Below are 16,071 nucleotides of genomic sequence, written 5' to 3'. Positions count from 1 at the left end.
ATTGAATGTAAGTTCCCTGAAGGCAGAGACTTTCACTCTTGATACTTGTTTACCCAAGGGGCTTAAAAAAATGCCTGGCACATAGCAGGCACTATTAATACATGCTTGTTGATTGACTGACTCCAACAGGAGCTATTTCCAAGGGCATTAAATCAGAGCCAGGAAACAATATACCATGGAGAGAACGCTAGCTCTAGAACCATAGACTGTAGGTTCAAAAATTGCCTCAAATACTTATTACCTATGCTATGGTGGGCAAGTCACTTACCTCACTGAGCCTCAGTTTCCCCATCTATAAAATGAAAAATGCTGGACTTGGCCTCTGAGGTCTCTTAGAGCTATAGATTTATGATAGTTTTACTAAATAATATTACTTAACAGCCAAGAAACATTTTTAAGTGCCTACCACGTCAGGCACTGTGCTTAGCACTGGGGATACAAAAGGAGGGAAAAGACGGTCCCTGCCCTCAAGGAGCTCACAATCTAGTGAAGGAGGCAAAAAGCAAATAAATATATATAAACAAGCTATATAGAGGATAATTAGGAAGCAATTAACAGAGGGAAATAATTAGAGTTAAGAGGGATGGGGAAAAGCAATTCAGGACAAAAGGAAAGTCATCTAGATTAAATGAAGAATTAAAGAAATAGCATTCCAAATTATTTTTCTTTCTCTTTAAATGTAAAAATCACAATGTTTTTTGTTCCTAAGCCCTTCAAAAAGTCTTGTTCTCTCTACCGTACTCATCTCCTATCTTTTTGGTGCCCTTTTGTACTGTATAGCAACAATCCCTTTGCCACTGCAGGGATTATTGTAATAAATGAGAAAGGAAGGTAGGCAGGTCAAATTTAGACAGACAAAAATCCAAGATAAAGTAAGAGCTTACACTTTTATCTGAGTTTTGGAAGAAAAGTTTGATGCAACTGTTGTCAGGTGAAAATAAGGCACTTGCTCCAAGCTTCCCCACACTCTACGTGAAACCCTTATGTAGCTTGGCTTATAAGAAATATCATTATATCAAACTCCACAGGACATCCAAACACTTTCTATGCAGTGGAATTTTGTAATAATGACTGTATTGCTGGAAACAACATTTCCAGATTTCATGAGCTAGAGAGGAAAGAGGTTTCTTAGTAGCGAATTATCAAGTGAAAACAAGTGTTCTGAACATACCAGGACAAAATAAAAGGTGTCACATACAGGTATCCATCTCTACACTGACTCCTTTCCCTTCCAAGATCTTGAGTCTTTTCTTGTGTTATCTAGTTTTGTTTATATCTATATATCTATATATTTATATATATTATATATAATATATATATTCCATTTATATATCTATGTATATATGTATATGTATATTTAAAATGAAGGTAGTTGTCAGATTTGAGGAAGGGAATGGTGAATTGTACCGAAATATAATTGTTGGCTATGGCTAAACAAAATAAAAGTGAAGATTTATTCCCTCAATAGCCATAATATGAATATCTCTTTATTAAAGAGTTGTTTATTAGTTGGATTGGCCTGGAAAGAGTATTTTTGGCAGAACATTTGTCAAAACCAGATCAACAATTAGCAAAATAAAGTTAACTAGAGGGACATAGGCAGAGCTTTCTTATGCAGAATTGTTCCCCCAATGCTTATCTATATCTATATATGTATATCTATCTCTATATGTAGATTTATCTAGATCTATGTATATTTAGACCTGTATCTATCTATATGTATATAACTATATATGTATATAGACGTATACATATATATATATGTGAGTGAGTGAGTGTGTGTGTATATGTAGAAGGAATTTAAAACCTTCTCTAGTTCCCTTTTACTACAGAACTCAGTGATACACACATAACTGACTACTGGAGGCTTCCAAAAGGGATCTTATTCTGAGTAGGAATCATGCGAATAGCACTGAATAGATTCCCTCCAATAATGTTTCTCTTCTAACCAGTAAAAAACTACATATCCAAAAAATGGTTACAGATCCTGAAAGGTGGAAGGCAGATTGCTTCCTTATGTGTCAAATAGAAGGAACAGATCCCCTAACAATCCTAAACACCAGCACTGTACTCCTGGGACTTGTTTAGGAAGTATTGTGTTATTTCAATTCCCAAGAAAATTCATGCCAAACAAAAGTGAAGATGACAACTTTTCTGAAACCTAGTAGCATGAATAATATGTCAGTTTACGTTGGAATGCAATTATCTCTAATTGTAGAGCATCTTATGAAAACCCACTAGCAGATTAAAACTTCTAAATATTCAAGGGTAGGGATAATTTGTCATCCCCATCAATTCCCTCTTTCCTCCCACTCTTATCCCCACCCCAATGCCCCATTCTCTGGGGGAAGACGTGCAGATATAAACACAGGCAGGGCTTCCTACCGTTAGATTTTGTTCATCCTTGTCCTTGGCGGTAGATGACTACAAAAGAGGAAAAGGCAAAACCAAACAGAGAGACAAGTCAATAGTTTATCCTGTGACATGTTTCCATTCAAGCACTAGTTACAAGAGAAACACATGTGGTTATTTCTGAACCTTTGCTTCTTGGTTGGGGTAGTGGTGGTAGAATGAAGATATACCAATTACTTAATAGGGTGTGCTGTTGAACGTGATTATCAGGAAGACCTGAGTTCCAATCTCACCTCACACTTATGAAACCCTAGGCAAGCCATCAATTCTTTTTCAGTCTTAGCTTCTTAATGGGTAAAATAGAGAAGATTATAGCATTTATTTCACTTACTGCTGTGAGAATGAAAAAGGGTAATATATATGTAAAACACTTTGCAAGCCTTAAACCATTATACACATTTTAAGCTACTATTACTATTAAAAGATACTTTTTCCATGTAAAGAATTAGGAAAATATCTTGATTAAAGAGTTCTGTGGCATATTCTCCATGTGATAAATCACTCTTCTCTGAGCTAGCCTTGAATTTCAGAAATTTCCACTATGTCCATTACATTGTATAGCAAGGTAGGTAGCTGGGCAGTACGTTGGCCTTGGACTTGGCCTCAGGAAGACCCGAGTTCTAATCTTATCTCAGACATTTGCTAACTGTGGTACTAGGTAAGTCACTGTCTATTTCTCAGATTTACTTTCCTCATCTGTAAAACCAGAATAACTATATCGTATATCCCAAGGGTTGTTGGGAGGATCAAATGACATGACACAAGCAAAGGGCTTTGCAAACCTTAAAGTGCTATAAGAATGCTATTTATTTCTGTAGGATGCTCAGCTTTTCCCCACACCAAGTTTGCAGTGCAAATAGGCTCCAATGTCCCCAACAAAAGAGTCAGGACATAATTGGAGAGCTCCATAGAGGGTGGCTCGAGACATTAGATCAGGTTATCTGGATATCATCATTTTGAAAAAGTCAGCATTTGCATTTCCTTCATACAACTGAATAAAATTCACCTGGGATACCTTTTCATGACCTGATGAAAGTCACATTTTAAATTAGGCTCAGCTCATATAGAATTCAGTTTTAGTTGCTCCCTGTACTTGAGTTTTTCATGTTAAAAATGGAGTTTTTTCTAAGTGGGAAAAACTGAACAGAATGGACTTTGAGTGTGGACCCTCCCTACCATATGAGAAAATTAAACTCAACTAGAAGGGCACTGGAGCTGCACCACCAAACATGGCACATTGGTATGGGGCTTGACTCCCCCAGCTAAATCCATTTTCTCTTCTCTAAGGAGTTGGGAAAGTGAAAATGCTGTGGCCGATAGGCTGTATTTGCCATGGTGTAATGCAAGGCAGGATGTCATCAACTTTTTTTCTTTTTTTTTGTGGAGGATTAGGACCCATTCCATATGTTTTTGAAGTTTTCTAGCCTGAACTTGTACCTATGGATAAATTAATCCATTTTTGCCTTTCCTCCAGAAAAAATGACACCATTTTATTTCCTTCAAAGACTCTGGCAAATTGGAATATAATTGGAATTGAGCAAATTGGAAATAATCTGAAGCCTTCTGTAGGCAAAGAAGGCCTTTGAGAACTTCTTCAGCACCCTAGCGATAGTCATGAAGAGCTTTCAGCAACCAGGATCTCTGCTACCATTTTCCCAAATATGCTTTCTGAGCTTGAATTTATTTACCGTTGACCTTTGTATGTATTTGGGGGAGAGGATGTTACAGACTTGGAAGGATGTTTTGTACCAACTGTTCTTACTAGACAACTTAGGAAGGAAGTACTCTTTTCTAAAAGCTACTTAAGATTTGCTGACTATTGCGATTCTCATAGGATAATCTTTAACTCAGTATACCAGTGGGGGCTCAAGCTGGTAGCATTAGAAAATCACTACTAACTCTTCAGGGGTATCCTCTTGAACCCTGGAGGGGGGAATGTAGTATTGTTCCAAGATCTGAGACCTGACTGCAAGAGAGGAAGTTGGGATAAGGATCCTTAGAGCTTATATATGCCACATGTGGGTTATTTCTAGATATTTCTTAGTACCACAATATTTCGGTAAAATTAGATATAAGTGCAAGTACCATATCACTTTCTTGAACCCTCTAAGTTCAGAGACTTTTCTCTTTGATTTACATAGAAGGACACTGCTAGGTGGCTTAGTGGCTAAAGGGTTGGACTTGGAGCCAGGAAAATCTGCATTTAAATCCTGACTCAGACATTTACTGCTTGTGTGGTATTATGAGGTCTTTGAACTTTTTCCTTATCTGTAAAGTGAGAATAATAATAGCACCTACCTCAAAAGGTTGTGGTCCTCACAGTCTCCAATGAGATAACATGTAGAGGGCTTTGAAAACCTCAAAGCACTATATTAATACTAATTGTTATTCTTATTAAACACATATGCAGGAAAATGTTCCTGATGACCAAAAGGTTATGGATAGAAAGGAATCTTCATTAGATTCTACACTTTTGCTCTGTAAGTCATCATAGAAACCTGTTCTCCTTGATTCAAGGCTCTTTTATTGCCTCCCTCTAAACATGAGCCAGAACCATTCCCTGGGGAAATTATCCAGTACAGTAAACTCAGCCTTTTGACACACATGGAGATTAACTGTCAGAGCTGCTTTTTCACTTAACAAATTTACACCTTGTGGTTTAAATGGAAGACAAATAACTATTAGCCAGCATGGATATTGTGGTGGCCCATTTCTGCTCCAGAATAGGATATAAATAAATGGAGTGGAAACTTAGAAAGGAAAAGGGTTTATTTTTAATGTCAAATATCATAAAAAGAGAGCCTGAGTACAACCCATTGTTTGGGAAAAAGCTGTCTTTGGGGTTTAAAAGAAGAGGAAACATTTTCCATTTATTCCTGCTTTTTTCTATCTTCCAAGTTATGATTATAATAGAAACAGTGAGTAGAAAGGAAGAGAAAGACCTTAGCAAAGAAAGTCACTGTGACTGTTCAGTGAGATCAAAATTTGTGCTATTGTTTTAATGTTAAAATTTAATACTAGGACATGTCTACTTAGGTCATGAGATTCAGCATGTAGACCTTGACAGTGTCCAGTGTCTTACTGTAACAGTAATTTAAAAGGAAAGATCTTTCTCATTAATTAATAGGCCCACATGATCTGGAAGCCTGGGTCACATGTGAGGGGAGGAGCTTACTGAAGAGGCAGAACAGGAAGGGTGGAGCAGAACCATGAGGAAGTGAGTGGGATCAGATCAGAGGGCATAGAATGCAGGCCAATTGACACATTGTGACAGTTGATAGTGAGAAGGCCCTAGCTGGGGGAGGGGAGGTTTGAGACTGACACATTGTGACAGTTGATGATAGTGAGAAGGCCCTGGCTGGGGGAGGGGAGGTTTGAGACTGACACTTTGTGACAGTTGATAATGAGAAGGCCCTGGCTGGGGGAGGGGAGGTTTGAGACTGACACATTGTGACAGTTGATGATAGTGAGAAGGCCCTGGCTGGGGGAGGGGAGGTTTGAGACTGACACTTTGTGACAGTTGATAATGAGAAGGCCCTGGCTGGGGGAGGGGAGGTTTGAGACTGACACATTGTGACAGTTGATGATAGTGAGAAGGCCCTAGCTGGGGGAGGGGAGGTTTGAGACTGACACATTGTGACAGTTGATGATAGTGAGAAGGCCCTGGCTGGGGGAGGGGAGGTTTGAGACTGACACATTGTGACAGTTGATAATGAGAAGGCCCTAGCTGGGGGAGGGGAGGTTTGAGACTGACACTTTGTGACAGTTGATAATGAGAAGGCCCTGGCTGGGGGAGGGGAGGTTTGAGACTGACACATTGTGACAGTTGATAATGAGAAGGCCCTGGCTGGGGGAGGGGAGGTTTGAGACTGACACATTGTGACAGTTGATAATGAGAAGGCCCTGGCTGGGGGAGGGGAGGTTTGAGACTGACACATTGTGACAGTTGATAGTGAGAAGGCCCTGGCTGGGGGAGGGGAGGTTTGAGACTGACACATTGTGACAGTTGATAATGAGAGGGCCTTGGCTGGGGGAGGGGAGGTTTGAGAATGGCTTTGCCCCCTGCTGTGATCATGTTGATTAACTTCTTGGTCACCATGATGGATTTTGCTTTCTGGTTCTAGAATTTGGCTTTTTGGTGCTTAAATAAATGTTTTTCTTCTGCCTTCTATACAGAGAGTCTTTTATATTTTGTGATTGAGAACTACCCTGGCATATTCATAGTCACCACCAGTGCTGTGAATATTGCCTTGGCGATACACTTGCATACCATAGTCTCTAAAGAAATATTTGTTGGATGAGTGACTGCATGTGACTAAGAACTGAAAGAGACTTGAGATCATGCAGTCCAAAATTTCACCTAGTCTATTCTCCTCATGTTTCAGATAATGCATAGAGGTAAAATGACTTGACCAAGACCACAAAGTAGAATTTGAACCCAGGACCTATGCCTCCAATAATAATCATGATAATGATAATTATCAATATTTATATAGTACTTTAGTGTTTGCTAAGCATTTTGCATACATTATCTCACTTGTTATAAAAACCCTTCATGATCTGTGAATTTATAGATGAGGAAATTCAAATTCAGCATCAAGTGAGTTGCCTTGGGTGACGTTTCTAGTAAGTGAAGAAGCAACATTTGAACACAGTTCTCCCTAACTCTGTCCAGCTCGTATCTGCTACCTGACACTGATTTCATCTTAACTTCTCTTAAAATTCTCTTTTTAAAATGCACGCCCTGTAGGCAATTTTTATTGCAAGTACATAAGAAAGAATGAGTGTAATATGATGGTAATTGCACATTTTAAGGGGCTAACCCATGTCTACTGATAATTAGCAAAGCTCATCTAAGACATTCTTAATATTTGCATTTGGATGCAACATATGAGTCATGGAAATATACTGTTGATTGCATTATGCATCCAATTTGAAAGGGGTTTTCATTAATGATACACAAAATAGAGAAGACTGTAAAGAAATGATATGAATGACAGTGGATAGCCTCCTCTGAATAGATTCTTAGTAAGCCTAATCACTTTAATTTATTTAAGCCTTACAGCTAAGCCACATAAGCATAATTAGGGAATCATGAAGGCTTTTGGTTGACGCAGTTTTGTATTTTTTTTGAAGTGTGATTAATGAATTTTGTTTTATTATTGTTACCCAATGCATTGTAAAAGAGTCAACATCTGAAAAATTCCAGTGGTGTGGGCTTAATTTTTAGCCATTATATTTTTCAGTCCTCTTAATTTTAAATATTTAAATATAAATATATTTAAATATAAAAATCTCAACAACTCGAACTTTGCCTTCATGTGGAAGGTAATAATTTGAACTGGAACTGGGTTCAAGTTTATCTTTATTCTACTTACAAAAAAAGGCATTTCTAAACCAATTTGTAATGTAAACGAGATTACAAGAAGAATATTAAGTTTAGAGAACTGGTTCCTAAGTGTTCTGCCACAAATTAGCTGTGTGACTCTGGGGAAATCACTTCTTTTTCTCATCTATAAAGTAAAAGTATTGGAATAAGGTGACTGCTGAGGTTCCTTATATTATAGGTGTCTTATAGCACTTCAAACAATTTTTATGAATCAACAAATTTATTCCATTGCTCTTCTAACTACCTCAAAGTGTTATAGTTAGTCTACTGATAATTTGTGGACAATATTATGGCATGTAAAAGGATACTCTGGTTAGCAGGTAGTTCGTTCAAAATTTATCTATTGCAACTGGGGAAGATCACACCTTTTGGGGTGAAATTTAAGGTAGTAAAGGATGCTTCAGCATTTTACACATTGCATAAATGTGGGAAGCTATATGACATGGAAAGCAAGCGGGCTTACGTGAGGTCAGAATTTGAGAGGTGGTCTCAAGGATGAATTCAGAGTGCTATATATAGGAACTATATATATAGGAACAGAGTGCTATATATAGCCTTAGGATCTGGGAAAGTGTAGAGAACCTTGAGGGATTTGAAAGAGCCCCTTATCAAGAGTTACCCCTCCTCCAAGGGAGAATATAGCTGACTTGAGAAGTTAAGTGATATATTGTTCTCAGGTCCATGTCCTTGAATTCGGGTGTTGAAGTTCCAGGAATCAAGGCCCCTACTACACAGGATAATATTCTGAGAAAAGAGGCCTTGAGGCCTCCCTTTCTACTTATCACTATCTGTTCTGTTTCATGCCTCAATTGCTACCCCTATGGTTTTTTACTATTTAAGCACCCCAACCCCCTGATTTATTTGCTCAGTATGTCCAGAATAAATCCTGCTTGTTCAGACTGCTGTATCCCTCCTGTCTTTTCATCCTCGCTCTGTGAGCCCCATAACTGCCCCGGACCTGCTGGACTGCGCTGTCTGCAGCAGGAAAGAAGAGAAGAGAGGGATTTGGGACAAGATGCATAATATGACTGCCTAGGGAAGATAAGGAAGATGCATGTGACTGCTCACATATGGTGGGGAAGACAAAATTCAAACAGAAGTTACTCATGTCTGGGTAGTTTCTTGGTAGGTTGCATCCAGGAGCTCTGGAAGAGACTGTTGTTACAACACTTGGGTAATTTTTGCTATTTGTCCTTTGTTCTGATGTTTTGACTTTCAGGTGACTTAGATTTAAGTGATGCAGGGCTGTGCAAAATCATAAACCCTACTCTCTTCTCCAGAGTCATCTGAGTCCAGTGTCAAAATATGAATCAGGATGACTGGAGATGCCCCCTCCCCCCATGCCCATGCAGTAGGAAACCTTGACCTTTGTAAGGTAAAGACTTTCCCAGGTCTGTTTTTCTGAGGCAACACCCATTCAGTGATTATGTCTAGGTAAGAAAGAGGCAAAAATATGGCCTCTTTTACCTACTCAAAAAAAAAAAATCAATCTGGGAGGGGAAGACCCTCAGGATTTCTGGTCAGAACAGAAACAATTGCTATTTACTCTCACTCAGCCATCAAAATGCAAAAAACACTGACCAAGCAAGGCTTGGACTGGGACCTATTATTGGCCAATCCATAAGAGCCAGGGTGATTAGGGTTAAGTCATGGTCAGGTAGCTTCATTTGAAACCCAGGGGGCTTTATCAAGGCTTAGCTTTTCAGTGCTGTATTTCAAGAAATTATAAATGAAATTACATGGGGCAAAAGAATTAATTGTCCCAGTTTTTCTTTAATGATAGGATAAATTAGTAGGGAAGTGGAAAAAATATCTAACCCATAAACCCCAAGATATCTTGTGAAGTTTCAGTGATCAAAATTTATATTCCTTTGGACGGGGTACCCACAAATAAGGCATGATCCCTATGTGGACAGAGGGGGAGAAAAAGGGAAGGAAGAAGGGAGGGACAGAGGGAGGAGGAAAGAAAGGAAAAAAGAAGGAAGGAAGACCACAATCCTATGATTTTATAATTAAGGAAACCAAGATTGATAATCATTAATTGACTTACCTAGAGTCACAAAACTACTAGGTATTACCACTATGTAGAACTGAGTTTACTAAAACTCCTTAAAAAATTCTCAGCTCTATGGGCAAATTAGTTGCAAGTATACACTGGTAAAGAGAAGAGAATAGTCATTTATTAAAAGTCTACTAGGTGCCAGGCACAGTGCTAAGCATGCTGGAAATAGTAACTCATTTGATCTTTACAACAACCCTGTGAATTAGGTTCATTTTTATTCTCATTTTATAGCTGAAGAAACTGAGGCACACAGAGGTTAAATGACTTGCCCAGGGTCGTATAATTAGTAAGTTGTCCGAGGTGGGATCTGAACTCAGGTCTTCCTAGCTCCAGGCCGTGTTCCCTACCTAACTTCCCAGAAGAGGACAAGTATAATATGTCATATTAACTGTACATTTCCAGTGGCTAACCCATGCCTACTGATAATCAGCAAATTGACCTGAAACATGTTTGACATTTTCCAGGGGAAGGTGGGGAGAAGAACAATTAGGAAATGACCTTTTAACATTTGTTTTTCCCCCCCGATTCAAGGATGGGGCGTCTAAATGGCACAGTGGATAGAACACTTGGCCTGCAGTCAGGAAAACCCAAGCTCAGATCCAGCCTCAGACATTTCCTAGCTGTGTGATCCCTGGGGAAATCATTTAATCTTGTTTGCCTCAGTTTCCTCATCTGCAAAATGAACTGGAGAAGGAAATGGCAAACCACTCCAGTATCTTTGCCAAGAAAACCCCAAATGGGGTCACGAAAAGTTGGACATGATTGAAATTGATGTGGATACAAATGGTGCCCTAAGGGTTAATAGTAAGGGTTACTTTTCCAGGTCCCACGAGGGGGTTTGAGGGTCATTCTGTAGCCCATCCTGGGTGTCTTAATGCCCTTTCCCCTGCATCTTTAAATACCATACAACTGGTACCAAAAGAATTGCTTATGACCCCTTATCCTCTGTTCCCTATTCTGTCCCTCATTTTCCTCATCCTGTGTCATGACAACTTTTCCTTATCTTGCAAGCAACCACCTTCCTCACCTTGTTTGTACTTCTGTCTCTGAATCTCTAACCCCCATAAGAAATCCTAAAAATCACACCATTATCCTGAACATCTTTATATAAGCATAATTCCCCCAAATATCAGGGTCTCATTTAACTTTCTTGCTAAATGATGCTTTTTCACATAAAATAAAAAGCTCCCATTGGCTAAAAGCAAAGGTCTTAGTAAATTCTTTCACATCTGAACCATCTCTCCCAAATGACACCTCAAGTAAATGACTGAGCAATGACAGTTAAAGGATGACAATTTATTATTGTCGAAGGAGTTAAAGATAGAATTAGAGAGTTCTTCATGTCAGGGTAAGAAAGGTTTCCCTTTCTTGGTGGAAATCATCGAGGAGCCCAGAAAAAATATTGTTGGTGGCCTTGAGTCTGGATATCTAAGCAAACCACCTCTAAAATTTGCAATGATTCCTTTTCTTTAGCTTAAAACAGTTCTGACAACCAAACAGACCCTGTTAGTTTCCTTACATAGGAAATACCTGAATATATTGGGCAGCAGGTCCAGCTACAATGAATCAGATAGCATGAAAAGCACAATAAATTTCAATTTCGTTAAGCCGGCAAGTTCAGAGTTATTCCACCAACATCAGGCATCACCACATCACCTCTCCCTTTATTAGAAAGCTAGAAAGCTAGTTCTAGTTTATAGAATGGTCTTGCTTGATCATTGAGGAGTGGGGAAAAATATATTGGTGATTTTTGTTAACATGACAAAAATTTGCTCTCATGTGCATGTTGTTTTCAACACCAACCTCTAGAAGGTGACCCAAGGACTCATAAACCCTTACTCCGTGAAGTGAAGGAACTCTTAGGTGAGAACTAGGAAAAAAATGGTCTCTACTGTCCCTCAGTATATCTTTAGTCAACTGTGGGGATCTATGGACATGCCTTGGAGCATAGGTTCAATAAGAGAGAGCAAGGCAGCATGACAAAGACAACGAAAGATAATAATAATGATAAACAATAGCTGAATTTATGCAGTACTTTAAAGCAAGCACTTTGTATAAACCATTTCACTAATCCCCACAACAACCCTCGGAGGTAGATGTTCTTATCCCCATTTTATCAGTGTGGAAATTGAGGCCCAGAGAGGGTAAGTGAATTGCTCACACAACTAGTATCTGAGGCAAGATTTGAACACAGGTCCCCAGATGCTAAGTTTCTTGTTCAATATATAGCACCATGTAACTGCCTCTATTGGATAAGTTCAAGAAGGGTCTACGAGGTACCCCACCCAAACAATGAGGCTCAGAGCATTTATGAAGTTCATCCAACTGGAAGAGACAACTTTTTCAACAAGTCAGTTTGGAGAACTGGCTTAGGGATATTTTAGAAACTAGTCAGTATAAGAGAAAAGACAAAAAAAAGCTTCTTTTAAAGCATGCAAAATATGGTAAAAGAACCAGGGCAGAAAACTCTGAAATTTGGAGGTTGATTTTAACAATGCAAAAATAATTTCTATCTACACAGTGCTTGAAGATTTGCAAAGTGTTTTTCTTCATAACAACCCATTTGTAGTAAGTGGTAGAAATTCTACTATGGGGCAGCTAGGTGGTGCAGTGGATAGAGCACCAGTGCAGGAGTCAGGAGGACCTGAGTCCAAATCTCACCTCAGATACTTGACACTCACTAGCTGTGTAACCTTGGGAAAGTCACTTCACCCCAACTGCCTCATCCTGGGTCATCTTCAGTCATCCTAATGAATGTCACTGGATTCAGATGGCTCTGGAGGAGAAGTGAGGCTGGTGACTTGCACACCCTTTTCTCCCTCAAAACAAAGTCAAGTGCAAGTCATGTCATTATTTCTGATGGCATGGTCCTCTTTGGTAACGAAGGAGGAACACAGACAGACAGAAATTCTATTATGCATTTTGCAGGTGATGATATTGAAGCTTAGGGAAATTAAATGCCCAGCTCATTAATGTCAAGTACAGCATTCAAAGCAATAGTTGGCTGCAGATTAGTAGCTCATGGATTGGCTTGGAAGATTTGAGTCAATAATTCATTTTCAGCTTCTGCAGATTATTCATAGATATAAGATAAATCACATTCCTCACAATCACAAATTTCTCTTTGCTCCTTGTCTCCCCTGAGGTGATGTGAGTAAATATAATCTGGTAGTTAAAAAGGCACTGGTAGTATTTTTCCATCCATTCTTCCATTGTGGGCACAAAAACTTCTTTTATGGGGAATTTGGATTATCATGGCATTGTGGCAGAATCCTACATTGATCTCGGTGGGGTCACATACTTCTGAGCAGAGGTTCCCAGGTTTATCTGGCCTATTGCCCCCTCCTAAAACAGCCCTCCCTCAAAACAAAGTCAAGTGCAAGTCATGTCATCATTTCTCTGATGGTATGGTCTTAGGCAACGAAGGATGAACACAACACTACAAAAATTACTCAGTGTCTCCCTTGATATCTAGTCTCTTTGACCCTTTAATGGTGTGTTTGAAATTTTTGTTACTTCAAAAAGTTATAAAAAATATATTTTTAAAAAATGATGCATCTTAAATGGAATAATTTATTGTAAATTTGTGGGTTTTTTCCTGTATTGAAATTTTGATGATGCAATATTGCATCATGTAACAGGGATGGGATTCAGACTCTGGGAGCCTCCTTGAGCTCCCCTTGAATCTTCCCGCTTAATCTGGCCTTTCTTACTCAAATCTAATCTTCCCATTTGGCAGTCTCAGGAAGCCCATGGGCTTTTCGTTATCATTCTGCTCAGGTCTCGGTTGCACCCCCCCCCCCCCCCCCTTGATCCCATCAAAATCCCATTTCCCCAGGCTGCCGACCACTCCCATCAAGATCTGTATCCATTCCCATACTGCCCCTATCAAGATCTCTGGATTGCCCCACCTGCTTCCCACCTAGGCGCCCCCTAGTCTGCCTCCTAGTCTGTTTCGTGATAGCCTCCAGCTGTTTCCAGCCTTTGACCCTGCTTAGATTTCCTCCTTGGACCCTTCCTAAACCCCTCCTCCCATCACCCTGGACTACCAGACCACCCCCCCCCCCCCAGATCCCTCCTATACTCTTTTCTGCATTTAAGTCCCATCTTGCCTCCGTGAAGGCACTCAGATGCCATCCAGCTCAGACTCTGTCTAGCTGGGATTCTATCTGGCCCACTTATGAATACAAGCGTTACAAATGCTTAGGCTCCTTAAGAGGCAACCCAATTTGGCAAATCTTTAATAAACTTTATTTTCTTTGGCTTTAAGAAGGCTTGAGTGGAATTTATTTGAGCATGACCCTGACTGTCAGTATTTTGGGGGTCCCCCGATCACCCCAGAACCTCGTCTTGACTACTGATGGGTTATAACTTGCATTCTATGTAATTGTGAATTGCAAGGTAGAAGCATAATAGGAGGGAAGTCTTTGTTCAAACTTTCACTATTACACATAGGACTAGACTTATAATGCAATAAATATATGCCATGCATGGAGAAAAGGATTTAATGTCAGAAAAATATGAGTATTTAAAAATCTTATTTTAAATATTTATTGTTTTATTATATTTAAATATTTTTAAAAAGTAATGTTAAAAAAGGTCCTTCATTATTACTCCTGCATGCTTCCTGGCTCTAGTTTACTAAACTCGAGTCATAGCTTTTGGTCGTTTCCTTCTTGGGTATAGCTTCAAAGTTAAGTAGAGGGACAGCACGCTATAATCATGTGTTCTTACCCTTAGACCCCTTTGGCAGTCTAGTGAAACCTATGGATTATTTTCAGAGTAACATTTTTAAACGCATAAAATAAAACATTTAAAACAAATATAAAAATAAATCAATTATTTTGAAATAAAGAATTTTTTTCCATCCAAGAATCTTTGGGGTTCTGTTAACTCCTGGTTAATAATCCTTACTCTAACCCAATTTCTTTTTCCTACTTCAAATAGCACTTCTTGCCCAACAACTTTTAGAGGCTTATTTTTTTCAATTCTTGGTAGAAAGGTATAATAGCTCCTTCCCTCTCTCCCTCCCCACCTTTCAGATAAGATCCATACCTTATATTTCACTGAAAACATTGGGGTCATTTGCCCAGTGCTCCCTCTTCTTCCCCCTTTTCATCTCGTATCTCACATATTTTCTTTTACATGACAAAGGCCTTTCTACTTGCTAAGTCAAACCCTTTTAGATACACAAGTGATCACATTCCTTCTGGACTTCTTCAACAAAAAATTGTGTTCTTCTTACTCTCTCCCTCCCTACAGCTGCTTCTCTAATGCCTATAAATCTGCCTATGTCTTCCTTATCCTCGAGAATGCCTTGCTTGATCCATCCATCCCCATTAGCTATCATCTTTTATCTCTTCTCTTTTTGAGGCTACACACTTTGAGAAAGTAATCTACAGTTAATGCCTCCATTTCTTTTCTTCTCTTATTTTAACTCTCTACAACATACAATCTCTGTAATCACTACAAAATGTAAATCTACAAATCCCTCATTGTTTAATCAAAACTGCCCTCTCCAAAGTTACCAGTGATCTCTTAATTGTCCCATCTAATGGCTTTCATTCAGTTCTCATTGTACTTGACCTCTCTATAGACTTTGAAACTGCTGATCACAATCTCTTCCTTGAAATCCTTTTTTATTCTGTTTTCATGACACTACTCTATCTTGGTTCTCCTTCTACTTATCTGACCCCTTCTCAGTCTCCTTAGGTAGAGAAGTCCTCCCACCTAACTGTGGGTATCCCTACCCTCTCCCAAGGCTCTGTCCCAAGTCCTATTCTCTTCTCTCTTTACTAAATATTATAGAAAGCTTGGCAACTTGGCAACCTCACCAGCTCCTATGGATTAAATTATCACATTTATGCTGATGATTCTGAGATCTAATTATCTGACCTTGACCTCTCTGCTAACCTTGAGACTTGCATGTCCAATAGCCTATTGGGCATCTTGAACCGATTAGCCGGTAAACACTTTAAACTCAATGTGACTCAAACAGAATTCATTATCTTTTCCCTCAAATCCTCCCAATGTCTGTACCACCCAAGGCACCTAGACAGGTGTCATCCATAACGTTTCACTTGTTTTTGTTGCCTTATCTAATCTGTTGCCGAGTTCTGTTGATTTTACCTTTCTAATATTTTTCACTTCTCTCCTCTGATACTGCTGCCACCCCACTGGAGGCCTTCATCACCTCACATCTAGACTA

General features: G+C 39.2%; 1 protein-coding gene across 4 annotated transcripts in view; it reads right to left on the bottom strand.

The window, feature by feature from the left end:
• Positions 1-16,071, bottom strand: part of SLC24A2 (solute carrier family 24 member 2) — a 318,354-nt gene that overhangs the window by 150,665 nt on the left and 151,618 nt on the right. For 3 of the 4 annotated variants that reach the window (XM_072596682.1, XM_072596681.1, XM_072596684.1), the window contains exon 3: positions 2,386-2,424. The exons of the other annotated variant lie outside the window; for it this stretch is intronic. In XM_072596682.1, coding sequence (XP_072452783.1) covers positions 2,386-2,424 — 39 coding nt within the window. The remainder of the gene's footprint in view (positions 1-2,385; positions 2,425-16,071) is intronic. 4 annotated transcript variants of the gene reach the window in all.

This window comes from Notamacropus eugenii, chromosome 3, assembly GCF_028372415.1.
Source record: "Notamacropus eugenii isolate mMacEug1 chromosome 3, mMacEug1.pri_v2, whole genome shotgun sequence".
In the NCBI taxonomy this organism is placed as follows: Eukaryota; Metazoa; Chordata; class Mammalia; order Diprotodontia; family Macropodidae; genus Notamacropus; species Notamacropus eugenii.
Note: the sequence above shows the minus strand (reverse complement) of the source record. Positions and strands in the feature narration are given on the sequence as shown.